The sequence below is a fragment of the Cetorhinus maximus genome, chromosome 11 (assembly GCF_964194155.1).
Source record: "Cetorhinus maximus chromosome 11, sCetMax3.hap1.1, whole genome shotgun sequence".
NCBI lineage: Eukaryota > Metazoa > Chordata > Chondrichthyes > Lamniformes > Cetorhinidae > Cetorhinus > Cetorhinus maximus.
Window position 1 is genome coordinate 68,036,712 of NC_135889.1, and position 27,361 is coordinate 68,064,072.

The following is a 27,361-nucleotide window of genomic DNA, read 5'->3' on the forward strand; positions in this document are numbered from 1 at the left end:
TGGCCTAGCCAGTGAAGCTCACACCCCATGAACGAATAATAAAATATAAATGGATAAACAAACAAGCAATGACACACTGAAGATTTATAACAGTTACAGGCTTAACTAATACTCCTTGGAAGATAGAACATACTAAAATGCAATGTAAACTGGGTTTCATGTCCCTGGATATTAATCGTTACATTGAGATTTGCTGCTGACCATCCAGGAAGTCTCTGTCTGGCATCATTTTTGTCACATCAACCAACAGAGCACGAATGAATATTTCCCATAGAAAAATCTTACAAATAGTATTTTTCAAGTCTATTCATGTGCAAATATTCTTGTGAAAATGTGACCTGATGCCTATTTTGCCCCTTGGTCATATGAACTGTCAGCATTTTGTTTAAAACAGTCCAAGCGAAATGTTCCAAACTTTAGGTGACTTCAAATAGTTGTGAAATGGCCTAAATAGGTTCACTTTGACCCTTATTCCAGTTTTATACTGATGTATAAGATTGATTCTGCTCTACCCTGAAGGTGAAGAGATGACAGAAATAGTGAAAACAAGTGATTCAAAAATATTTTGTTGACAAAGCCAAAATAAGGAGAAAGGCCTCTTCTACCTCATTGAAGTTGCTACCTTTAAATTCCAACTTTCCTTTCATTAATGATTCACTTGCATTTGTGTTGTTGGTTAAGAACTTCTGCTTTCACTGAAATGCTGTTGTTTAGTCTTTTAAGACTCAACCAGTGGCTTCAGCCCTCTCAATAACTAAAATCATTTTCTTTATAAAGCATGACAATATAACACCTCCCTGCCAGGTGAAATGAAATGCTGCAAACCTTTCATTATGATTCCTCATTCAGAAAAAAGGAAAAGAAACACACACACATTCATTCTCAAACATTCACTCACACATACATCAGACACTGGGGCTGCAATCTGTACAGCCTGGAACTGGTCTCCTTTTATCCAGTTTTTGGGATGGTTTCATGTCAATTCAAACCCTAGATAAATTGTCAGCTACCACATTGTTTTTTTTTTCCGCAATGTGAGTAATCTTTAGGTGATATGGTTGCAAAAGTAGTCACCATCAAAATAGCCTTGCCTCATGGGTTTTGAATTTCTCCAAAAGTGTTAAGAGATTGTGATCTGTGTAGACTCTTCTGTATCCATTTCTGACATATATTTCAAAGTGCTTGACAGCAAGTAGCAGCCCTAGATATTCCTCCTCTACAGTGAGTACCTCTTTTAGTGTCTGTTCAATTTCTTTGAGAAGTACCTTATCAGTCTTTCAATGCTTGATTCATCATCTTGGAGCAGAACTGCGCCTACTCCTGTGTCACTGGCATTGATTGCAATTTTACAGTGTTGGTCAAATTTCAGAGCTCCCAGCACTGGTTCATTGGTTAGTGTGACTTTCAGCCTCTTAAAAGCCGTTTTGCAGCTTTCTGACCAAATTACCTTTGCCTTTTACTTCAGCGAGCTTGTCAGTGGCAGCTAAAGTACTGAAGCTCGGGATGAACTTGCGGTAGAACACACACATTTCCAAAGATCGCATTATTTCCTGTTTAATCGTGGGGATGACTTTCGCTGCCCTGGGCAATGCCCGCCTTTACCCACAGCATGCCCTAGGTATATTGCCTAGCTTTAGCGAATTTGTTCTTTGTGCGGTTTACCATTAAATTAGCAAACTGTAACCTTCAGAATAGGGCTTCTAACTGCCTTAGGTGGTCCCTCAAAGTGTCAATGTAAACTAGCAGATCATCCAGGTATACTACACAGTTAGGCAGGGCAGCCACTACCTGGTTCATCTGTTTGTGTCCTTTATTGTCATAGTGCTTAAACAATTAAACAGTCACTGAATTGGCAAGCAAATTCTTTAAAATCTACCTGTTACAGAGTCCAAAAAAAAATCACTAGTATATGGATCCTGTAGATCAATGGCTTAGATGGTTTCAGACTGGGCATGACAGTTTCCGGACTCTGTGTCGAGACAATTTAAAGTTGTTTACGGATGATTTCTGTCTTTTTCCCCAAAGCCAACAGCTGCTGAGTTGATTCTTTTCAGACACTACGCACTGTATTGGCTGGTCAAAATCAGGCAAGGCACAAGCTTGCAGGATGGTTGGAGAGAGAGAGAGAGAGACAGGATCCACTCAGGGTCTTTCTAGTCTCGCTCTCTGACCTAACTCATTGGCCTGGAAAGAAGTAGTATCTTAAAGCGCAAGAGAGTTAATGGATTTCCCTTCTCAGATGTGTTCATCATCCAAAGTGATTGCGTCTAATGGATTGGTCCACAGCCAGTTGAATACACAGGTTAATCTAGATGCTTTGTGAATGGTTCAGTTCGGTCGTTCACACTATGGTTCCAATGCTGAGCCCCCTGCCACCCACCATGACCGCACTCTCAACACCCCAACAGCGCTCCAGAGCTTTGCGATCTTCTTACTGATTCCTCGCTGAACCCAATCCGGGTTACAAGGCCCACCTCTTCCTCCTCCAGGCCACTGTGATTCAATCCGATCAAAGCTTTGCGGGCTGCTATTGCAGTGCCATCTACATTATGATAAGGTCCAGGGCCCAAATTCTAGGGCTCCTCAGACCTCTGCATTTGTGGAAACTTTTAATACTGTGCGTTAAGACACCCAAAAATAGGCATGCCTGAATTTCTAGGCCTCAGGGGTCTGACTTCAACACAGATATATTTCGTACCATCTGGAAGACTTCACCACATGCTTGGCTGTCTTATTTAAAATGTAGCCTTTGTGGGCAACTCGATACAAACACAGCCTTTAGTGGAAGCCAATTTAGCTTTTTGTCTGTATTTATTATAATGTTATAGGACAACTTCTCCTGAAGTTTAAACTGTTATAAAATTATAAAGCTTAATATTTGTGTAGCGACTATAAGATTTAATAAGGATCATTAAGCACAGAATTTATTTGATTAAATAAAAGTTGGATCCATTACTGGTAACAATGTTTGGGTTTTAATTAGAAAAGCTAGTCGTTTTTTGAAAGATGAATGGTAAGGTAAGAGCCCTGACATTACTCAGTAGTGTAGCTGGACAAGCTGTATATAGTGAAAGTCACTGTACAAAATATAGCAGTAAATCCTGAAACTCTATAAGGCAGAACCAGGGTTTAACAGTTGTGTTTTATTTCTAGAGATTAGATTTTATATTCTATTTATGCTTGAGTTGCCTCAAACTTTTCATTAAATAACACTTTACATTAAAATTTCTTTTATCCTTAAAACATTCTACTGCATGTGTTTAAGAGGGTACAATTGTGTGGCTAGGCCACTTGTCGAGTATATTGATGTTTATGTAAGACAATTTGTAATTTGAGGAATTGCCTAATTCACCCCATATTTTGTTTCAATTAGATCAACTGGCACTATATTGAATTATGAAACATAGTCCCAAAATACTAATGTTTATTGCATGGGCAGAAATTTTCGTTTGGCAGATGGGTGCACGCTCGACCCGCTCGAGCGTGAAATGATGCGCGTTGACGTCGGCCGAGCGTGCCAACGTCAATGCGCAGTCACACGATAGTTCGATCGGCGGGCACGCGCCGGACTCGGCAGCGCACCCGCCGACAATTAAAAGGCCTGTTCAGACCATTAAATAATCAATTAAGCTAAATTTTTTGCTGCCGTCCAACCTAACGGTTGGCGGGCAGGCGAAAAGGCCAAACACGGGCGGGGTGAGGTTTCCAAAAGCAAATAACATTTTTTGCAATTGAATTAATATCATGTCCCTGCTCATGTGACAGAGTCACATGAGGGGACATGTTTTATCACATTTTTATTTTCTTTATTATTTTTTGGTATTTATCTTCATCTTCCTGAGGCAGCTCAGTGCCTCAGGGAGATTATGAAGCGCTCACTCGCATGCATGCGCGAAGTTCGCGCTCAGCCTGCTCGCCCTCCTCCCCACCACACACAGACTGCGCTCAGCGCTGCCGCTCGTGTTTCACGCTGGGTGGGCCTTAATTGGCCTGCCAGCGTGAAATCACAGTGCAGTGCCAATCGTGGGCATTGGTCAGCTTCCTGACCACCCCCTCCTATCCCACCCGTCAAGGGCAAAATTCTGCCCCATGTCTTATGCGGCAGAATGGTAAAATGGCATTTTCAGGCCTGCAAATTAGTGCAAGAATGATTTCTACTGGGCTTCTGCTCCTGAATTGATGTGGCTTGGTTCAAAATGGCTGTTTGGGCCTTTTTCCATCAGAATCCTGAAGAATTTCATGCCCTTTTGGGGAACCAGTTCACCCCTGATTGTTAGGAATTCTGTTCTCCCTAAGCTCTTCAAGGAAAGAGCATAACAGCATACTTACATTGTACAGCATGTGACAAATCCTTTTAACTATTTGCTAATTGTTAAGTCTTGCAAATGAACATCTCCGGCATTGAAAATTAAAAGTTTTGAGTCCCATTCCTTCAAGTTTTAATTGCTGTTTAGTATTTTAATAGTGTGTAAAGTAAAATTCTAATGATTTTGTTTTAACTTTTCCTAAAGGAGGAACTAAGTGCTAAAGAAAATTAGACTATTCTAAGAATCAGGGTGGAAGGTGTAAGACTTTAATTATTTTATTCTACTACCAATAAGATAATTCTATTTTTTGCCATTTTAATTGAAGATTTTGCTTTCTTTACAAAAGGCAACACCTCTCTCTCTCTTTAATTTGAAAGCATTGCTTTAAAGTCTCTCTGAGAACAATGATATATTCACCAGTGCCCTGTGTATTGAAGCACCTATCCATGCAACCAATATGCCTTGCATCCTTCAATGTGACCGACCCACTTTGTACTCCAGGCACCTGAAGTCCAATCTTCTATCTCTATTCTCTGCATTCTAACTACGTTGTGTGTTAAGCATTGGGTGCAACAGGATAACATTGTAATGAACTGACCTTGCGTTATGTGGGGACATCAATCTATCCAGACACAGTTGTAGCCAGTGCCTGAGGACCAGTTATTTCAGTGCTGGGATCATGTTATCAGATTTTTTATCACATAGCAGAAATTCTATGAAAGTCAAAGACCTGGAAATTTGTTTAATCCCATTTTCAGGCACAAAATGGGTATAGAAAACAATGCCTTCATCAGAAGACTGAGGCCCAAGGATCATGAGTAATTGTTCCTTGGGCCTCATCCAAATATTGCGATAAGTGCCGGTGTCTGCAGGACCCTGTCAGGACCCTGACTGCAATTTTCAGATTGTTACGATCCCCATGGAGGAACCAAAACCAAAACAACCAAATTTACTGAATGACCACCAAATGAAGAAATTGCTGACAAGATTTCACTTTTTGCAACTTTTGCTTTAACAAAAATCTGAATAAATGTAAATTACAGATGAATTAACAGGTGAAATAAAAAGATAAAGTTCACTCTAAGTAGTTGATGCAGCAAAGATATGGCTTATGCAACCACAATTATTTGCATCACAAATGTGGCACTAGTGAGAAAGACTCTAAGGGAGGGATGCACCATCTGTGGCTAACTAAGGAAGTTGAAGGATAGTATCAAATTGAAAGAAAAAGCGTATAATTACACAAAGATGAGTGGACAGAATATAAAGAACAGCAAAGAATGACTAAAAGATTAGTAAGGAGGGAGAAATTACATTACGAAAGAAAGCTAGCTAGAAATATAAAAACAGATAGTAGGGGTTTCTATGGGCATTTGTAAAGGAAAAGAGTAAGTAAAGTGAGTGTTGGTCCTCCAGAGGGTGATGCTGGAGAATTAATAATGGAAAATAAGGAAGTGGCAAATGAATTGAATGGATATTTTGCATCTGTCTTCATTGTAGAGGATAAAATTACATCCCAGAAGTTATTGTGAATCAGGATGTGAAAGGGAGGGAAGAACTTAAAACAATTACAATCACCAGGGAAAGGATACCAAAGAAATTATTAGAACTAAAAGCTGACAGGTTTCCAGGTCATAATGGACTTGATGCTAGAGTCTTAAAAGAAGTGGCTGCTGAGATGGCTAATGCATTGGTTTTAATTTTCCAAAATTCCCTAGATTCTGAAAAGGTCCCATTTAGATTGGATAATAGCGAAGGTAGCTCCTCTATTCCAGAAAGGAGGGAGTCAGAAAACAGGAAACTTCAGGCCAGTTAGCTTAATATCTGCCATAGGGAAATTGCTGGAATCTATTATCAAGAAGATTACAAGCAGGGCACTTAGAAGATTTCATTGTAATCAGGCAGAGTCAACATGGTTTTGTGAAAGGGAAATCGTGTTTGACTAATTTAATAGAGCTCTTTGGGGAAGTAACAAGCAACATGGATAAATGAGAACCTGTGGATACGGTGTAGTTAGATTTCTAGAAGGCATTTGACAAGATGCCACATCAAAGGTTTCTATGCAAAATAAGAGCTCTGATGCAGCGAGTAACATATTAGCATGGGTAGAGGATTGGTTAACTAACAGGAAGCAGAGAGGAGACATAAATGGGTATTTTTCCGGTTGGCAAGATGTGATGAGTCAAGTGCCACAGGGATCAGTGTTGGGCCGCAACTATATATAGTTTATATCAGTGACTTGGATGAAGGGACCAAATGTATGGTAGCTAAATTTGCTGATGAGACAAAGATAGGTGGGAAAGTAAATTGCGAAAAGTAAATTGGAGTCTGTAAAGGGACATGGATAGGTTAAGTGAGGTGGGCAAAAAATTGGCAGATGAAGTATAATGCGGGAAAATGTGAACTTGTCCCCTTTGACGGGAAAAACGGAAAAGCAGCATATTATTTAATGGAGAGAGATTGCAGAACTCTGAGGTACAGAGGGATCTGGATGTCCAGGTACATGAATCACAAAAGATTTGTATGCAGGCACAGCAAGTGATTAGGAAGGCAAATGGAATGTTGTCATTTATTGCAAAGCAAACGGAATGTAAAAGTTTTGCTACAGTTGTACAGGGCATTGTTGAGACCACATCTGAAGTACTATGTACAGTTTTGGTTTCCCTATTTAAGAAAGGACATAAATGCATTAGAAGCAGTTCAGAGAAGGTTCAGGGGATTGATACCTGGGATGGGGTGTTATATTATGAGGAAAGGTTCGACAGGCTGGGCATATATCCATTGGAGTTTAGAAGAATGAGAGGTGATCTTAGTGAAACATAGAAGATCTTGAGGGGACTTGAAGGTGAATGCTGAAAGGATTTTTCCCTCGTGGGAGAGACTAGAACTAGGGGACACAGTTTAAAAATAAGGGGTCTCCCATTTAAGATGGAGAAGATTTTTTTTCTCTCAGGGGGTCGTGAGTCTTTGGAACTCTTCCCTGGAGAGCGGTGGAGGAAGGGTCATTGAATATTTTTAAGGCAGAATTGGATAGATTCTTGATTAACAAGGGAGCCAAAGGTTATTGGGGGTCGGTGGAATGTGGAGTTGAGGTCAGCCATGATCTTATTGATGGCAGAGCAGGCTCGAGGGGCTGAATGGCCTGCTCCTGCTCCTAATTTGTATGCTCGTTATTGTAACAATATCATATATTGTTAATCTACTGCCTTTCAATTATGGAGCATTTAGATGATTATCAAGGCCAGAATTATTTTTAAGTCAAATGGATGTCTGGCATGTACAGAAACTCATTTCTATCCTTTATGATCTCTAAAACAAAGGTCCTGACAAAACCACAGTAAAAAGTCTCTGGTTGCTCAATAAAGAATTCACACTTTAGAAGGTGAGATTTCAATGTATTCAATGGCCATTCACTTATACAGAGTTAAAATTAGGCCCAAATTTGTCTCCACAGAGACACACACGCACAGGCTTGATTTTTTAAATTAAATAATTTATAAAGATAAAACTCAAGCAACAACTGTATGCAACTAGATGCTCTTTCAAATTACCTGGATTAGCCAATTTCATTTTCAAAATGATGGTTAAACCTGCACAGCAATATTAGGGGAAGGAAGCATCTGTGGAGAGAGCAACTGAGTTAACATTTCAGGTCAATAACTTCTCTTAGGAACTGGGAAAAGTTAGAAATATAATAGATTTTAAGCAAGTAGAAGGGGAAGGATGGAAAAAGAACAAAAGGGAAGATCTATGATAGTGGAAGACAGGAAAGATTAAAAGACAAAAGAGCCGGTGGTGCAGGACCAAAGGGAGCAATAATGGAACAGTAAAACAAAAAAGCAAAAGATGTATCTAAAGGAGGTGTGGATGGCAGAATGATGAACAGCTGCCATCCAATTCAGAAACAAGACTAAGTCTACAACTTGCAAAGAACAGGAAACAAAATGGGGGTAGAAATTATGGTTGAATTGCTGATTTCAGTGTTGAGCCCAGAAGGCTGTAAAGTACCTATTTGAAAGATGAAGTGTTGTTCCTTGAGCTTACATTGAGCTTCATTGGAACACTGCAGGAGAGGTCAGTGTGAGACTAAGATGGAGAATTAAAATGACAAGCGACCGGAAGCTCAGGGTCATGCTTGAGGACTGACCTTAAATCTGTTCCACTTTGCAGAGATGCTGCCTGACCAGCTGAATAATTTTAACATTTTCTGTTTTTATTTCAGATTTCCAGCATCTGTACTATTTTGTTTTAATATTAAGAGAAGTACTGGTCCAGTCAATATGTGGGGTGAATGCATTTATGATGTCAGAACACAAGTGATCAGAATAATTCATCCCTATTGCTCCTCGTGCTTAAAGTAAAAGGTATTGCCACTCATCAACAACCACAGTTAGGAATAATTCACCGTCTTTTTTTTCAGGTCAGGGGACGTCCAGAACCTCACATCACATGGTACAAGAATGGACAGCTTGTCCCAAAGAGCGATCGGTACATTACTGAACAAAGTACACGTGGAACTTTCAGCTTAGTCATTAAAGAAGTGCAAAAGGAAGATGCTGGAAAATACACATGTGAAACTGTCAATGTTGGTGGTGTTCGCCAAGTAACTGTAGAGTTAACTGTACAAGGTATGTGCATATGATTAATCTGGTAGAATAATGATTGTGACTCATTACACAGCAAGCAAAGGGAAGACAGAGGATGAATTCTTTGCAAGCTGTGAGCTTTCCTGCATTATTACTTCAGGACAGATTCCCCCATGACCCATATCTTCCTTTCCATTTTACTTACTCCTGATACAAATATGTTCAATAATAATAATATGCCTGTATAATTATAAACTTTGCACGTAGCATGCGCCTGTACTGTGTATGTCATCAAAAGTCTTAATGGGGAAGGGAGAAACTCCTATGGTCAAGCGAAAATATGTGAAAGGTCGAAAAATTGTGATTGGCTCATGTTCCCATCTAAAAAAGAATAAACCACTATCTTTAAGTGAATTGTTCATCTCATATGTTGCATTATTTTAAAACTGCAACCCTCTTTAAAACTGTAGACCTAATAATCACAGCATTGTTTTCAAATGTTTGTATTCAATTAGAAACAATGAAAAAAGATTAGTAATCAACAACTACCAAAGCAATCAACCAAATTCTTCAAACTATTTTTCTAGACCTCTTCGAGTGTCTGTTAGTTCTTTACTGAGCTGACTATATACAACTAAAATGATCAAATGGGGCTGAATTTTACGCTGATCAGGCGGGCGCGCGCCCAACCCAAATGGGCGTGAAATCACGCGAGATGACGTCGGCCAAGCGTCCCAATGTCATCCCGTACTCATGCAAAAGTTGGACATGCACCCGCCGACAATTAAGAGGGCAATTAAGCCCATTAATGGCGCAATTGCTGTGATTTTATGTAGCCCATCCAACCTTACAGTTAGCAGATGGGTGAATTGGCCAGGCGGCCTTTGCATTTTTCATCAAACCTCATCCATGGATGGGATGAGATTAACATGGCGAAATGAAATATAAATAAATTTCTGTGGACAGCATTTTCATTAGCTAGATTTTCAGCTTTTGAAACCTTTATTTTTGCTGTTTCATTTCTTCAACTCCCTGAGGCAGCTCTCTGCCTTCAGGGAGCTTTCTCTCAGTGTTCGCCTGCACCCGTGTTGACGTCATCACCTGTCCTCTTCCCACCCCCACCCCAGCAGTGCTGAGCTTTTCAGTGCGCGCTTCACGCTGGCTGGTTGTTAATTGGCCAACCAACGTGAAATCACGGCCGGGGGCCGATTGCAGTTGACAGTCTGTTTCCCGACCGATACCGTGCCCACCGATTGCGCCCGCCCGCTGAGCTGAAAATTCAGACCATAACATACATATTGGCCTAGAAATTGGGTTGCTTAGTACCCTGGCTTCCTAAGGTCTCAAAATGGTGTGCAGGAAGTGCATTTATGAGAGAACTGCATTGTCCACCATATTGAGCAAAGACAAAGGGCTGTATTTTTACCATAATGGCGAGAAGCTCTAGTCGGGAAGTTCCCTGACTCAGCAGACGTCTCCATAAAAATGACCCCCCACACGCACAATTTTCGCTTGAAGGAGGTGAGGGTGTGATTGTGTCAGGCCTGCCACCTGCAAAGGCAGTTCGGAGGTGGGAGAGTGGTGAGGCGGGCTGGTTAAAAGGCCTGCCTTGGTTCTCTGAGACTTCAGCCTAGTTTTGTAAAAGACTGTTAGTCCCTCTAGCCCTCACCCACTACCATATCAATTCGCTCCCATCACCACCCTATGCCACCTCCCCACTGTCCACTGTGGGCAAACCTTGGGAGTCATAAAATAATTAAACTTCTAACAATCTAAGAGAGCTCTCATTCATACACACTTGATATTGAAAAAGATCTTATGAAACCCATTCAAAGATTTTAAATCATCTCAAGCGGTCAATCTGTTATAAAAACAAACAAACTTCTATTCACTGACCACATCAAAGATAGATAGCGAATTCTTTAATAACCTCTTAAAACCGTCAATCAAAATGTGATCTCAACACTCCCCCCGCCCCTCACCTCCCCCCCCACACACCCAACCCATTGGGATAAGTGGTTTTGGAGAAACTCCGCCAGACTAACTGAATACACAGAAATCCCAACCATGAAAGTCTCCGTTATATGACAGTCCTGTCATTCAGAAAATATTGTTCCTCAACCCCTCCTCCCAACCCACTTCACTCACCATGCTATCTATGTGAACTGCCATAGGTTTCGTAGGAAATTGACTATAATAAATATAGTGGTGATGGCTCTTACCTCATTGAAAGCTCATTATTAGGAACTGCAGTTTGTGTTACTCCTGTGGGTGGCACTTTGCTAAGTATTTTTATTGTTAAAGGTGGAATTCTGTGCAACACACAATAGCTATTGCACTATAGTCAGAATGTTACCCTGAAATTGCATAATACACCCAAATTATTCAAAATAGTTTCATTGTATGTTTAAATACTCTGTTGACTTCATGGTGAGACCAGTTCAAGTTTGGATCACTTAAAGTAATGCTTTTACAGTGACGTAAGTAGCACATTGAACACTATGGATGTAATATTTTTAGAGTATATTGCCTATGCCTGGGTGGCTGAGCAGGCAATCAATAATTGATCTTATTGCTCAATGGAGATGCACTTATACAAAGACCTTTTGTTTTATCTTCAGAAGGCTTGAAGCTGCTATTAATGAATGCAAGGCTTTAATTTTCATGACCAAACACACTAAATTACAGAAACAAAAATACCTGGAAAAACTCAGCAGGTCTGACAGCATCTGTGGGGAAATTTCACCTCTTTTCTATTTTTCCTTAGTTCTGTTGAAGAGTCATACGGACTCAAAACGTTAACTGTGTTCCTCTCCGCAGATGCTGTCAGACCTGCTGAGTTTTTCCAGGTATTTTTGTTTTTGTTTTGGATTTCCAGCATCCGCAGTTTTTTGCTTTTACACTAAGTTACAGAATGTGATTGCAAAATTCTAATAAAAAGTCCTGCAATCCAATGTGATGGAAATAACTATTACTTATTCAGTCTTCATGAAGCAGCAGGCTTAATCTAAGGCCTTTCCTCATGGCTGTTATTCAGCTTATATCCTTTTGTTTGAGAACTGCTTTATTGCAGCTATTTGTCAGTTTTTGAGAGTTTTGTAAGTTGGCATGTATGGATTTATTTGGAAACAGATGAAACTCTAGATATTAAAACCTTACAAGCATGTGCCTGGTATTCAACTCGTGTTCAGACCTTCCAGTAACAACTTTTTTATTACATGGGGGTTGAATTGATATCCAGGGTTAGTATGTCAGTGACAAAGATAGGTTTCAGATGCACATTTCCAGCATCTCCTGCTGGGTACAGAATGAACACAGTACTGTATAATAATCGATGGTGCCTGCCACAGGGAAAGTGTGACCTGGATCACTGAAAGTTGGTAAACTTTTAGGAATTACCACTTCATGGAATGAGTACTGAATGCCCAGAATTTGCCTAAAAAACAACGTGTGTAGGCCACACCATTATTAATATATAAATCAATCAGCAACTTGTGGTGAGGTAGAGATACTCCGTGAATTGTGAATCACCATGATTTGCTGGACAATTTGTGCTGCTTCTCCTTTAGCAGTGCAAAACAGTATCTGGCACTTCAGCTTCCTGTGAGCTTCCTGTGAATTTCATAATGTTGCTGCATTTGAACACTTCTGGCCATTAAACTCAAAACAGAAAGTTAGGTCTAGTAATTAAATGTAAATACCTTTAGTTGTTAATGACTGCCATTCAACTTCTCTGGTCCAGAAAGTGAACAAATAGTGTAGAGTCTCATCCTTCAGGAAAAAAAAGCACATACCTTTCCTTTCTGTCTGTTTTCTTTCTCTCTTCATTACATCTTTCGTTCTTTCCCTCTCTCCTTTCTCTATACTTGATCTGCCTCTAATCACCCTCCTTCTCATTCCTTCCACTTTATTTCTCAATTTTTAAATGTCATTGGACAGAATTTTGCCCTTGGTGTACGGGCTGGGCGGGAACGGTCGGGAAGCAGAGCGCTGCCTACGATCGGGCCCGGAGGGCAATTTCATGCTGGCAGTCCAATTAAGGCCCGCCCAGCATGAAATGCAAGCGGCAGCGCTGAGTGCAGCCTGTGCGGGGGGTGGGGTGGGGGGGTGCAGGAGGGCAAGCGCAACCTTCTCACATGCGCACAAGTGTGTGCTACATAATCTCCCTGAGGCAGAGAGCTGCATCAGGGAGATGAACTGATTTCAAAAATCATTTTTAGCCGAGCTAAAAATTTTACCCATTGACTAAGGAGATACAATGGACCCAATTGTAACTCACTCCATTCACTTAGACAGTGTTAAAAACCAGACCCAATGTTGGCCCCATTATTCACCAAAGCCCAGATAACCTGTTGCTGTCGCCATGCCCTTCAGTTTGCACTTCTAGCAATTTTGCAAGCAAAATCTTTTTGAACTGAAAGATGCGGGAATGAGTCTAATAGACGTGGCTTAAGAAGCCCCACTCCAGCAAATTCTGGAGACTTTTTTTTTGCAATTAAAAATGTATATCTGTTTTCTACCATATAAGAAATGGGAAAATAATAATTTCCAAAATGTACCTTCATTAAGAATGTGATAAATTTATTTAGCATTTGTAAATGCATCCCAAAATATACCATGATTTTCAATAAATCTTTAAAAAGTTTAACTTAATACTTTGTGAATACTACAGCAGTCCTCTAAATGTTAAAGAAAAGATATTTCTAAATTAAAGATTGGAGTTCGGATCAGAGCAGTAGACCACTGATGTCATGGACACCATTTCCAAAAATGTGTATTATTAATATTATCTGTGCTGTAGCACTGGTGCATTCTCACAGAGAAAGAGAATATTGGAGTGCGAGTCACTAGACTCTTCTCAAATGTCTGCTGTATAAATCAAGGGCAACATTAGCAGTGGTGTGGGATGAACTCTTGGGGCTGATTTTCATGGCCTGAGTTGGGTCCAAACAGAGGAGGGCAGCTGAAACATTGGCGGCGATGGCATGTGTGCCATGTCCCACTTCTGTTCTGGATGACCATAATTTTTGTGGAGGAGGAGAAAGCATGGGCCTGCAAACTCACCTGCACTCTTGGTGAGTCCCATTAATTTAGTTAAAGGGCTTGTTAAAAATCTATCTTTCTACAGGTTTTTAAATTTGGTGGAGGTGGCCAAAGTTTAGAAGCTGCCTGCCTCAGATCAGCTGAAGGCAGGCATGGACCAGGTTAGTGGGTGGGGTTGGGAGGGACTGGGAGTGAGGCCAGAAAAGCTTCTTCAGGTAAACCTAATGGCTGATCATAGGTAAAAGGGCTTACTGCTTTGAGGGTATGTTTAAGCAACTCTTCAGAGGTCAGGGGAGGAGTCAGTATTAAGAACTTTATCAGTTCAGGAGGTTGTCATACTGGTCAGATGATGCCCTACAATACCCTTCTGCAAGGGTCTCAGTCATTGTGGTGGTCTGCTGTGCTCTCTATAACATGGCCCTCAGAAGAGGTGTAGACCATGAGGACAGTGAGGCCCTGGAAGAGGACAGCTCATCGGGGAGGAGCAGGAAGTAAGAGAGGAGAAGGACTTGGAGGGAGATGATGCTGAACAGAGAAGTACCCTTGATGCATGAAGAGTGGTCTTCTCCTGCCACCCTCCAGGAAGAAAGGCGATGGCCTTGAATATTAGATCCAGGTTGGCATCGATGAAGCAAGGGCCTGCTCTGCCCCAGGTGCCAGGCCTTTGGCTTCCCTGTGAGACCTCGCTTCTCTCTGGTGCAGTGGTTTGGCACAAACCAGAGACGTCTCCTTCAGGACAACCAGCAGACTCAGTGTTGGCTGCTGTGGGGGGTGGTGGTCCAAATGAATCCCACACTTCATCTGACCCACCTCCAATCCTGCCTCGACTGGCTATAAGTGAACAAGAAACCAGTCTCCATATTAATTGAGGGCTCATCCTCGCAAAAATCTGAACTTCAGCCAGTTTCTCACCAGAGGTGGGTTTTTGACTCCTGTTTCTCACCTCTGTGATCCAGCCCTTGGTGTTGGACATGGCATGTGATGCAGGGTGTCCCAAAATGGGGAAGAGTGAATATCATGAAAAATTAACGTTCTTAGCACCTCCTAGCAGCAGTTACAGAGGAACAGTGGCAGCAGGTGGGAAGTACTCACAAGTGCACTCTCAGCTGGTGTTGAGTATGTGCTCTGAGCAACATTATAAAAAGCAGAGTAATTATATCTAGTGCTTTCTGTTGACAGGTATAATGTGTGGAATCATAGATGCAATGATTATCTTAATTGATAAACCAATGAAAGCTGAATCTTTGAGTTAATCAGCTAAAATTTCAAAGACATGTGCCCATTAGTATTTTATGTATAAAAATCTAACATTTATAAATGCATTCCAAATATACCATGTTTTCTCAATGTTTGTAAGAAAAAAAATCACACTTAACATTTTTAAATACTACAGCAGTCCTCTAAATGTTAAAAAAAGACACTTACTTAAGTTTCAGATTGGAGCTTGAATCAGAGCCATTGACCAGTGATGTCATGGACACAACCCTCACTGGGAGAAAACTATAAACTCAATTCGGGTGAACACTGCAAAGAATAGATAGATTGAAACTAGTTATCCTGAAGTTTTCGCATTTTCTAAAGGCATTAAACAGTACACCCTCCATCCCTTCACAATAGATGGTATAAAAAAATGAATAAAAAATACAATTAATTAACTTAACTAATCATATGAATTAGTTTCCTATTAATACCAGTAAAGTGTGGTCTTCAGAAAATAAATTTTAACTATAGTCATGAGATTTATAAGTGTAACTTTACTAGTGTCACCGCATACTTTTTCCTTTGTGCTATTCCCCCTTTGAGCACACTACTCAGGTTTACCAGTTACATCCTCTTGCTTTCTATCTGCTTTTGTAGTGCCCTCTGTTGGTGCATTGATGTCATTGAATCAGCCACTTTTGAGCAACAGTTCACATTTACTTATTACTGTGAAACATTTGCAAGAGTCTTCACACATGGAAACAGGAGAACAAATGCAGAGAGATTAGTAGGAGGAGTGGCAGCAGTGCTTGTAAACTTACTGAAACATTGAATTTGACAGACCTCACCCAACGTTCTGCAGGAGTCACAATGTAGCAACAAAGAGGGGGACCCCTGGTTAATTGATTTCCCCTCCTCCCAAACCAGAACATCTGCTTTGCCTACCTTACTTAAGTCCTGCAATTTCTCTTTCTGATAAATTGTTTGGATTCACTCTTTGCCTTTTAGTTTTCTTATATCTTGCATTTTATCCTTTTCATTCCTCATCATTATTTTTATCTTTTGTAATTTTCTGATTTTTCATCATTTTACTGTTTTCTCATTTCTTTGCCCAACTGTTTCATATTTTTGTTAACTTTGAGACTCATTCATGACATATAATTTTGTTTTTGTTTTGCCATTTTAACTTGCTTTAATTGAGTTAATTTTTTCATGTGTTGTATTTTACTGAGGCTATTTATCATATTTCTATTTTACACTTTTTATATTTGTACTTCTGGTACATATGTGTATCTATATATATAAAGGTTACATTTATTTTGTTTGGGGCAGGACATATTTATAACACTTAGTTATTGCCTTAACTGTGAGCTTGTTGTTATTTCCCAAATACTGAATAAGTGAGGTGATAGAGGAGATAGTTTATAGGTATAACATGATTGAAGTGATGTGTTAGTAGAAAATCATGCAAGAAAAGATTAGTTTGATTGTGAATTGGATATAATGGGCAGAATTTTATGAGTTGGCGAGCAGGGGTGGGGCTCACTCGCCGACGTGTAAAATGATACACGGTGACATCGGGGGAACTCCCGACATCACTGCGCCTGATTTAAATTTTCAGGAAGGTGGGAGCACAGCGAAATCAGCTGCGCGCCCGCCGACCTGTCAATGGCCAATTGAAGCCATTGACAGGGTCAATTAAGTAATTAAAGGACCTGCCCGTCCAACCTTAATGTTGGCGGGCAGGCCAGGAGCCCCAGCGGGAACTAGAAAAAACATGAATCCTCATCCACGGATGAGATGAGGTTTCATGCAGGCTTTAAAAAATTTTAATAAAGATTTTATAAGAATTATGGACATGTCCCAACTCAATGAGGGGACATGTAATGGAAATTTTATTTTTCTATTTTTATCGTTTTTACATGTACAGTCGATCTCCCTGAGGCAGCACTTAGCCTCAGGGAGATGAATGCGCTCTTTCGTGCGCATGCATGAAAGAGCGCACTCTCGATTTTGGGATTCCTCCCCCACCCGCACAAGGAGCGCATAGCGCTTCTGCATGGACGTCACACTGGGCGGGACTTAATTGGCCCGCCCATGTAGAATGGCGGCACAGCGCCAATCGGAAGCGCGCCTGTACGAGCCTGCCCATCAACTTCCCCCCCCGACGGGGGGAAAATTCAGCCCAATGTGTATGTTCTGATTTCTATAATTTTTCCAAATGACAGGCTTAATTTGGTTTGTTGGTGGATAAATGATGAAGGACATTAGTAAAACTTCCGTGCTTTTCTTCAAAAAGTATTTAAAGAGATCTTTTGAAGGCAGCCGGACCTTGGATTAATGTATCATCTGAAAGAGTGTATACATGACAGCATACTACTCCCTCAGTACTGTTCAAAAGTGTCAGCCTAGATTTTGTTCTCAAATCTCATTTGCTAGGCTTGGATCCATGATACAAATGCAAGTTTTATTTTTGTCCTTTGTTTGTGTGGTTGCTTCAAAAATCTTGGAACAATTCTGAATCAGGCTACCTGCTGACCCAGGCTGTGTGATTGCAGCACCCCACATTCATTTCCAGGTAGGTGAAGTAGACCTTGCCAAAGTTGTTGGTGACATCTTGTTAGATGCAGCCAATGAGGAAAACATTTTTCACCCAGAGGATGGTAGGGGTCTGAAACTCACTGCTTGAAAGGATAGTAGAGACAGAAACCCTCAACTCATTTAAAAGGTACCTGGATGTGCACCTCAAGTACCGTAACCTTCAGGGCTATGAACCAAATGCTTGAAAGTGGGATTAGGCTGGGTGTCTCATTTTTTTGGCTGACGTAGACATGATGGGCTAAGTGGCCTCTTTCCGTGCCATAACTTTGTATGATTCTATGATTGTGATCAGCTTTGTAGCTAATGAGGCATTCTTATATCTTGGCACTGTCATTGGATTTATTCTCCATGTTTCATTCGGGAATAGGCATCTCTGCCTGTGCTAATCATCTGCCAAATCAACCTTTGTTCACCTTTGTCTCCACTTATGGGTGAGTGTTCACAGAATACGTCTCATGGAGCTTGAATTACCTGACTGCAGTAATTGTAGCTTTAAGGAATGTAGTGACTGTAGCTTTAAGACTTATTGTGTTGTATAGTACCACGTAACAGCATGAGCAAATCAGCTGTTAGAGTGGGGGATCGTTTTCTAGTTGTGGAGCTTGATGGAAGCATGTAACTGCTACTGCAGCCTGTAAATAAAGTTCAATGTTTCTAATGAGAAACCTGTCTGGAAAATCAAGTCCATTACATTCTGTCTTTTTGGCCTTACTCTTCCAACTGCCTCAGTCCAATTTTACTCAGGGAACTGTGCCAGCAATGATGAAGAAAAACTATAAAGAAATTTCTGAAATTCGCTCTCCTTAGTATCACTAGGTTCTTTCTATTTTTTTCGTGTTATATATCACTGACTAGCAACCCTCAAAAGATTATTTCACACGGGCATGATTTAGGTCTTACTTGCAGCAGGAAATGTTGTGCAGGACAGACACATTACTATAAATGAGACAGTTGCTTTCATTTTCCATTATCCCATCACCCCCGGATGGAATTCTAGTGGAACAGATCTCCTCCTATTTTCCATTATTAGTCACCCAGTTTATGTTGTAACTGAGACGGTGGGTTGCTGTGAATAGAAATCTAATGTGTCAAAAGGGTAATTGAAGTTCTGTGTTTATGCATTTGTTTTCAAATTAGAATAAGAGTTTGCTCATTCACTAATCTTTGTTGTGACACTTGAATTTTCTGATTAAATTTGAAGAGCCATCAGCCTAACACTGATGAAACAATGGGCCGTAACTTCCGAGCTCCAGGGCGTCGTATTGAGGGGATACCCCAAAGATGCACTGGGGAATCCCCTTCACAAGTTCCCAGCAAGGTTTGCATGGAAATTGACCGGAAGTACAAACTTTCCCTGGGCAATTGCCCTGCACTGGGAACCATACAAAAATTTAATTGATTTAATTTGATTTAAATTGCAAACTTTGGATGATTCTGACTGGGTTACGCCAATAGTTACCCAGAAAAAATTAGAAAATTTAAAACACCTTCTAATTTCTGGGTAACTATTACACAGACCCACACCGAACCCCCAAAGGACTACCCCCAGCTCCCCCGCCCCCCACAAGACTCCCCCACCTACCCGACTACCCCAGCCTCACGGGACTCCCCCCACCCCCAAGGGAACACACCCCCGACAGGAACACCGCAACCCACGGGATTCTACCCACCCCCACTGGACTATTTCCCCCCACCCCACCAGGCCCAGATCTAGCCCCCCACCTCCCCCCATCCCCACCCCATAAGGTCCGACTGGGCCTGACAGCACCCACCCCCCAGGGCCCAAACCGACCCCCACCACCCCCCCACAAGGCCCGCCACCACTGTCCCCCACACCGAGGCCCGACCCCTCCCCAACCCGAGGCCCAACACCTCTGCCCACCCCCCCCTCCCGAGATGCTAAATGCCACTCCGAGGAAGTTCAGACCCATTATCATTTCTGTAGAAACTGGAATTGGGTGATATGCAACAAACCTGCGCAAAACTTCTTATTTATGTGTTTGGTCAAATATATGAGTGCATTAGCAACTCATACATCCCATGCCTCAGTATGTCTCAACCTGTTAGCAGCATGTGATGGGAATATGTAACTCCACAGAATCTATTCATTGTATAAAATAAAATACAATCAAGTGTTCAGAAAACCTTACTCTCACAAATAAGACCTTTATGAATTGTACTTTTTATATTACAGAGGACACTGACAGAAAATACGGATGGCCTTCCAACACCAACACTACCAGGTATATACTTACTAAATACAATGATAATTAATTGTTTGCAATAAAGATGAAAGTGGAAGTTTGGAAATTGATGTCAGACCTACACACCTGGTAGAAACTGTGTGGGTGGGCACTCAAGATCCCCCAGGGCATTCATCACCGAGAGCTGAAAAGCAATGATTTCTACCTATTCTACTGAGCAGGTGACGATGACACCATGCGATTTCTCCTCAATGCAACTAGCTGCCATAGTCTGACAGAATGACTGTTTATAGTACACCTGTCACCTCTTTACACCTTACTCTTTCTGTTAGTTTTTTCCAGTTACTTAATCCTTTGCACATAACAGCAATAGTTATAATTTACAAGATATTCCTGGATGAAGAAGGCTATTCAGCTCATCTATCCAGAATGAACCTAAAGATCCCTCATTGCAGTTCAGTCCATTCCTAAGAGTTTCCAGGACTTCCACCTTCACCACTCTATTCTTGATCAACCAGGGAATCCATTCAATGTATTAAATACTCTTTGTGTGAAGGAAACAATTCCTGATTTCAATTATAAAGTTTTCTTTTACAAATTGAAACATATCCTACTATGGTAAATCTGGAAGATTGCTATAAATTATATTACCTCTTCCATACTATTTACAGTCTTCCAGACATATACAAGATTACCCATCAGACATCTTCTTTGGAAGGCTGAAGAACCCAAATTCCCTAGTCTTTCCTTGGAATTGAGACCTCTAAACCTGAAAACCATCCTTGTGATTCTGTTTTGCATTGCTTCCGAGGCTTGAATGGCTTGTGTCTTAGTGACCAAGACAGTATACATTGCTCAAGGTGTAGTCTGAAAAAAACACTGCAATTTGAACCTGATTTCCTTACTTGTAGTTCTGGCCATATAGCTCAGGATTCTATTGATTTTGCTGCTTGCTGGTGTACATTGGTTGATCACTGGGATCCCGCTCACAAATCGGCTTTCTGTTTTGGAAGCTGGTGAGGCCCCGGTTCCTCAGAAGTGTGCAGTCAGAGCCATGTTTGTGGCACTACAATTGGCTCAGCTGTACAGGAGGGAAGGAAGAACAAAAGAAGAGCAATAGTGATAGGGGATTCATTAGTTAGGGGAATAGACAGGGCGTTTTTGTGGACGTAGATATGACTCCAGAACGGTATGTTGCCTTCCTGGTGCAAGGGTCAAGAATGTCTCCGAGTGGCTATAGAACATTCTTCTGGTGGGAGGACGAACAGCTAGAGGTCCTGATCCAGAATGGTACCAGTGATTTAGTAGGAAGGAGGATGTGGTCCAGATATCAGAATTTATGGAGCTAGGGAGAAAATTAGCAAGTAGGACCTCAAATGTAGTAATTTCAGGATTACTCCTAGTGCAACATGCAAGTGAGTACAGAAACAGGAGGATAAGGCAGATGAATGTGTGGCTGGAAAGATGCTGCTGGAGGGAGGGCTTTAAGTTCCTGGGACACTGGGACTGGCTCTGGGAAAGATGGCACCTGTACAAGCCGAATGGACTGAATCCCTTGTGGTGCACTTTGCTAGTGCTGTTGGGAGGCCTTTAAACTAACTCGGCAGCAGTGTGGGAACCACGAGAGAATATTAGAGAGGAATTCCAGGATGCACAAAATATTGGGAGAGACAGATAGCAGTAGAGAATAGTAAGTTAATGGGTGGAGTTGGAGTAAGAGAGAACGTAATGAAGCCAAAATCAGGGTGTCATGAAGCAATTAATGTATATAATATTATTAGAAATTATTATTTTTTAAATAGAGGTTTAGTCTGTGGGTGTGTATGTGTGTGTTTTAATTGGATTAAAACCAGCTAGTCTGGGTGCTTTGATGTATAGTAGTTTTGAGATGTAAACACAGAGGTAGAGGACATTTGCATTTTGTTGAATAGAGCATTCAAGAAGGGGAGTGAAATCTTGCGCCTAGCTAGGAGACACCAATCAATGTTTATATTACAAATAAAATTGGTATTATAAAAAGGGTTTTATTGTTAGAAGAGGTGGAGTTCAAAGGGCCTGGTGATACAATGAAAATTTATATTCAAAGTAAAGTGCTGGGTATAACAGAAAGAAGTTTTGTATGTACAGGGCAGAGGCATGTAACATCAAAGCAGCTGTAAGCCTAAAGCTGTCTGCAAAGGAACCAAAGTGAAAGAAACCTGATTTTGAATTTGTAAGGTGAAAATGCTTTGCCTGGTGTCTGCTTAAAGTCTATGGGTTGTTGGTGCCTAAATGGAGATTAGTTTGGGAATTTGTTATAAGTTATGATAGTGGTAATTTGTAGCCATGTGTATATGTTTAACTTGTGTAAATTAATAAATGTCTCATGTAGTTTGATATAAAAACCTCTTGAGAACTGATGGTCTTATTCCTGAACTTAGAGCTGCATCTCAAATATACCAATTGAAAATATAGGCTATGACAGATGTTTAAAGTTTCCCTCTGGGATTTTAAATAACTCAGCTTTTAACAACTGTTGTGTCATAACACAGGATTACTCTGCATGTATGTGAATGCACGGTGTATAGTAAATAAGATTGGGGAGTTACAAGCGCAGATTGCCATGTGGAAATATGATGTTGTGGCGACAACAGAGACCTGGCTCAAGGAAGGACAGGACTGGGTGTTAAATATTCCTGGGTACAAGGCGTTTAGAAAAGATAGGAAAGGAGTAAAAAGAGGAAGGGTGGTTGTATTGGTTAAGGAAAGCACTGCAGTGCTGGAGAAAGACGATGTCCCAGAGAGTTCAAGGACAGAATCAATTTGGCTAGAGCTAAGGAACAAAAAGGGTGCAAATACATTGTTTGGTGTAGTCTATAGACCTCCAATGAGTGGAAAGGATGTAGAGGAAATATATAGGGAAATTACAGAGATGCAAACATTATAGATTAGTTATAATGGGGGACTTTAATTATGTAAATATAGACTGGGACAGTGATAGTGTAAAGGGTGGAGATGGGCAAGAGTTTCTAGAGTGTGTTCAGGAGAATTTTCTACAGCACTATCTGTGTAGTCCAAGAAGAAAGGATGCACTGTTGGACCTGGTTCTTGGAAATGAGGTGGGCCAAGTAGATCAAGTGTCAATGAGGGAACATTTAGGGGATAGTGACCATTATATTATAAGGTTTAGGATGACGTTAGAAAAGGACAATAGGCAATCTAGAGTAAGAATAATTAGCTGGGTGAGAGTCGAATTCAATGGGGCAAGAACAGAGCTGGGCTGGATAGACTGGAACCAAAGGTTGGCAGGAGAAGCTGTAGCTGAACAAGGGGCTACATTCAAAGAAGAGATTGTTTGGGCACAATCAAAGTGTATTCCCTCAAAAGGGAAAGGTAGGACAAACGAATCTAGAGCTGCCTGGATAAAAGAAGAGATACAAATTAAGATAAAGAAGAAAAACTGTATTTATGACAGGTGTCAGGTAGAAAATACAATTGAGAACCAAGCTGAATACAGAAGGTTCAGAGGAGAGGTGAAGAAGCAAATAAGAGAAGCAAAGTGGGATTATGAGAAAAGACTGGCAGCCAACATAAAGTGGAATCCTAAAATCTTCTATAGGCACATAAATAGTTAAAGGATGGGAAAAGGAGGAGTACGACCAATTAGGGACCAATTAGGGTTTACACACGGAGGCAGGGGGCCTGGTTGAGGTGTTAAATGAATATTTTGTATCTGTCTTAACCATGGAAGCAGATGCTACCCAGGCCATGGTGCCAGAGGGGGAAACTCTGTCAGTAGAAGGGTTCAAAATTGATAGGGACTAAGTGTTGGATAAATTGTCAGTACTTAAAGTTGACAAGGCACCGGGACCGGATGAGATGCATCCAAGGATATTGAAGGAAGTGAGAGTGGAAATTGCAGGGGCACTGGCCATAATCTTTCAGTCTTCCCTAGACTCAGAGGAAGTGCCAGAGGACTGGAGAGTTGCAAACATTATGTCCTTGTTCAAAAAAGGTTGTAGGGATAAGCCCAGCAATTACAGACCAGTCAGTTTAACTTCAGTGGTGCGGAAGCTTCTATAAATAGTTATTCAGGATAAAATTAGTATTCACATGGAAAAATGTGGGTTGATTAGGAAGGGCCAGCATGGATTTCTAAAGGGGAAATCGTATTTAACTAACTTGCTGGAGTTTTTTGAAGAGGTAACAGAGGGGGTTGATGATGATAACGCTGTTGATGTGGTGTACATGGACTTTCAAAAGGCATTTGGTACAGTGCCACACAAAAGACTTGTGAGAAAAGTTATAGCTCATGGAATAAAAGGGACAGTAGCAACGTGGATACAAAATTGGCTGAGTAATAGGGAACAAAGGGTAATGGTCAGTGGATATTTTTTGGGCTAGAGGAAGGTTTGTAGTGAAGTTCCCCCAGGGTCGGTATTGGGACCCTTGCTTTTCCTGATATATATTAATGACCTAGACCTTGGTGTACAGGGCACAATTTCAAAGTTTGCAGATGATACAAAACTTGAAAGAATTGTAAACTGTGAGGAGGACAGTGTAGGACTTCAGAAGGACATAGACAAGTTGGTGGAGTGGGCCGATAGGTGGCAGATGAAGTTCAATGTGGAGAAGTGTGAGGTGGTGCATTTTGGTAGGAAGAACATGGAGAGACAATATAAAATAAGGGGTACAACTCTGTGCAGGAGTAGAGGGTCCTGGGTGTATATGTGCATAGATCGTTAAAGGTGGCAGGACAGGTGGAAAAAGCAGTTGATAAAGCATATAGTATCCTAGGCTTTATTAATAGGTATAGAGTACAAGAGCAAGGAGGTTATGCTGACCTTATATAAAACACTAGTTAGACCTCAGCTGGAGTATTGTGTATAGTTCTGGGCACCACATTATAGAAAGGATGTGAACACATTGGAGAGAGTGCAGAAGAGGTTTACAAGAATGGTTCCAGGGATGAGAAACTTCAGTTATGAAGATAGATTGGAGAGGTTGGTACAGTTCTCCTTGGAGAGGAGAAGGCGAAGGGGGAATTTGATAGAGGTGTTCAAAATCATGAGGAGGCTGGATAGAGTGGATAGAGAGAAATTGTTCCAGCTTGTAAAACAATCGAGAGCGAGAGGGCACAGATTTAAAATGATTTTCAAAAGAAGCAAACTTTTTTCACACAGCGAGTGATTCAAGTCTCGAACGCACTGCCTGGAAGTGTGGTGGAGATACGTTCAATCGAGGCATTCAAGAGGGCATTAGGTGGTTATTTAAATAGAAACAATGTGCAAGGGTATGGGGAAAAGGCTGGAGAATGGCACTAAATCATAATGCTCATTTAGAGAGCCGGTGCAGACATGTCCATGTCCAAATACAGCAAGACCTGGACAATATCCAGATATGGGCTGACAAGTGGCAAGCAGCATTCGCACCACACAAGTGCCAGGCAATGACCATCTCCAACAGGAGAGAATCTAACCATCGCCCCCTTGACATTCAATGGCATTACCATTGCTGAATCCCCCACTATCAACATCATGTACCAGAAACTGAACTAGACTGGCCATATAAATACTGTGGCTACAGCAGCAGGTCAGAGGCTAGGAATCCTGCAGCAAGTAACTCACCTCCTGACTCCTCAAAGCCTGTCCACCATCTACAAGGCACAAGACATGAGTGTGATGGAATACTGTCCACTTGCCTGGATGAGTGCAGCTCCAACAACACTCAAGAAGCTTGACACCATCCAGGACAAAACAGCCTGCTTGATTGGCACCCTATCCACAAATATTCACTCCCCCCACCACCGACACACAGTGGCAGCAGTGTGTACCATCTACAAGGTGCACTGCAGGAATTCACCAAGTCTTTTTAGACAACACCCTCCAAACTCAGGACCACTACCATCTAGAAGGTCAAGGGCAGCAGACACTTGGGAACACCACCAGCTGGAAGTTGCCCTCCAAGCCACTCACCATCCTGTCTTGGAAATATATCACTGTTCCTTCACTGTTGCTGGGTCAAAATCCTGGAACTCCCTCCCTAACAGCACTGTGGGTGTACCTACACCACATGGACTGCAGAAGTTCAAGAAGGCAGTTCACCACCACCCTCTCAAGGGCAATTAGGAATGGGCAATAAATGCTGGCCTACCCAGCGAAGCCCACATCCTGTAAATGAATTTTAAAAATGATGGGCTGAACGGCTTCCTTCTATGCTGTAACAATTCTGTGATTCTGATTCGCTGTGAGCATCACTTCTACTAAGACTCCTGCAAGCTTTGTTCGTAGCTATTTCAATGCCATTCATACCTCTGTCGTTCATTTTTCCCTTCGATGTGTAATGCGTTCCATTTCTTTGTATTAAATTTTATCTTTTTTTGTACACGTACACATTTGTGCAGCTCATTCTGTAACTTCTGAGTTGTCAACCCAGTTGCACACCCCCTTTGAGTGCTACCTCCTGGAAAATTGAGTATCTGAGACCAAGTCATTGATGTAAATTGGTAATTGTAGCAACACTAGTCTCTAGAGCAACCCACCAACTACGTCTTTGCAACTTGACAGAACTCTTTTAACCAATGTTTTATACCCATCACTCAATCTCTTGCCCATAACCAAGATTTACCCTGAGTCATCAGAGTTTAGAGCATTATTAATAGCCTTTTGTGTGCAACTTTGTCAAGTGCCGAGTTGAAGTCTAGTGAAGACCATGTTTACCACAATCTACTTGGGCCATCACTTCCTCTAAGAAATCCGGGAAGTTGGTCAGGCAGTATTTTCCTCCCTAGAGTCCACTTTAATGATGCTAATTAAGTTAAGTACAGATAATATTCAATTTTACACTTTCAACCAGTCCCATTATTTTACATAAGTTCAAAACGACAGACTCATCCCTTTTGAATACAGGCATCATGTTGATCTGTTTCCAATCTGCAGTGTCCAGGAACTTCTTCATACTGATTGTCAACATTTCACCTCTTCTGAATTTCCTTTTAGGACTTGAAATAAATATAATCTACCCCTAGGGATTTATTGCTTTTCAGCCGTTCTGGCTATCCAGAACTTCCATCTCCATTCCATCAAAGACGTGATTTTGCCTGATTAACTCTCATTTGGGGAGAACTGGGTCCTCATGTCTTCCCTTGTGAATGCTTGAAAGAGAAGTAATCATTCAGAATATTTACTATCCTGCATTCGTAGTTTCATTCAAGCCAGTTTACCTCTTTTATGATTCTCTTCTCCAATTGCCATCTCACAATTGAAATACTGAAAGAGTTTCTTCCTGATATATTTTGCATCTGCAACTAAGCTCTTTTTGGTGTCTTTCTTTACTCCTTAATCATCCTTTTAACTTGTTTTCTTGTGTTTTCATACTTATCCAGTAATCCCTTCCCTTTTCTTTCTGCAAAATTGTTAGTGTGTTTTTTATTCTTTATTTT

The 27,361-nt window shown here is 41.1% G+C and overlaps 1 protein-coding gene across 1 annotated transcript in view; it reads left to right on the top strand.

The window, feature by feature from the left end:
* The window catches only part of LOC144686672 (myosin light chain kinase, smooth muscle-like), a 433,503-nt gene that overhangs the window by 135,624 nt on the left and 270,518 nt on the right, over positions 1 to 27,361 (top strand). The window contains exons 3-4 of the mRNA XM_078552188.1: positions 8,728 to 8,935; positions 19,932 to 19,980. Of these exons, the coding sequence (XP_078408314.1) occupies positions 8,728 to 8,935; positions 19,932 to 19,980 (257 nt within the window). The remainder of the gene's footprint in view (positions 1 to 8,727; positions 8,936 to 19,931; positions 19,981 to 27,361) is intronic.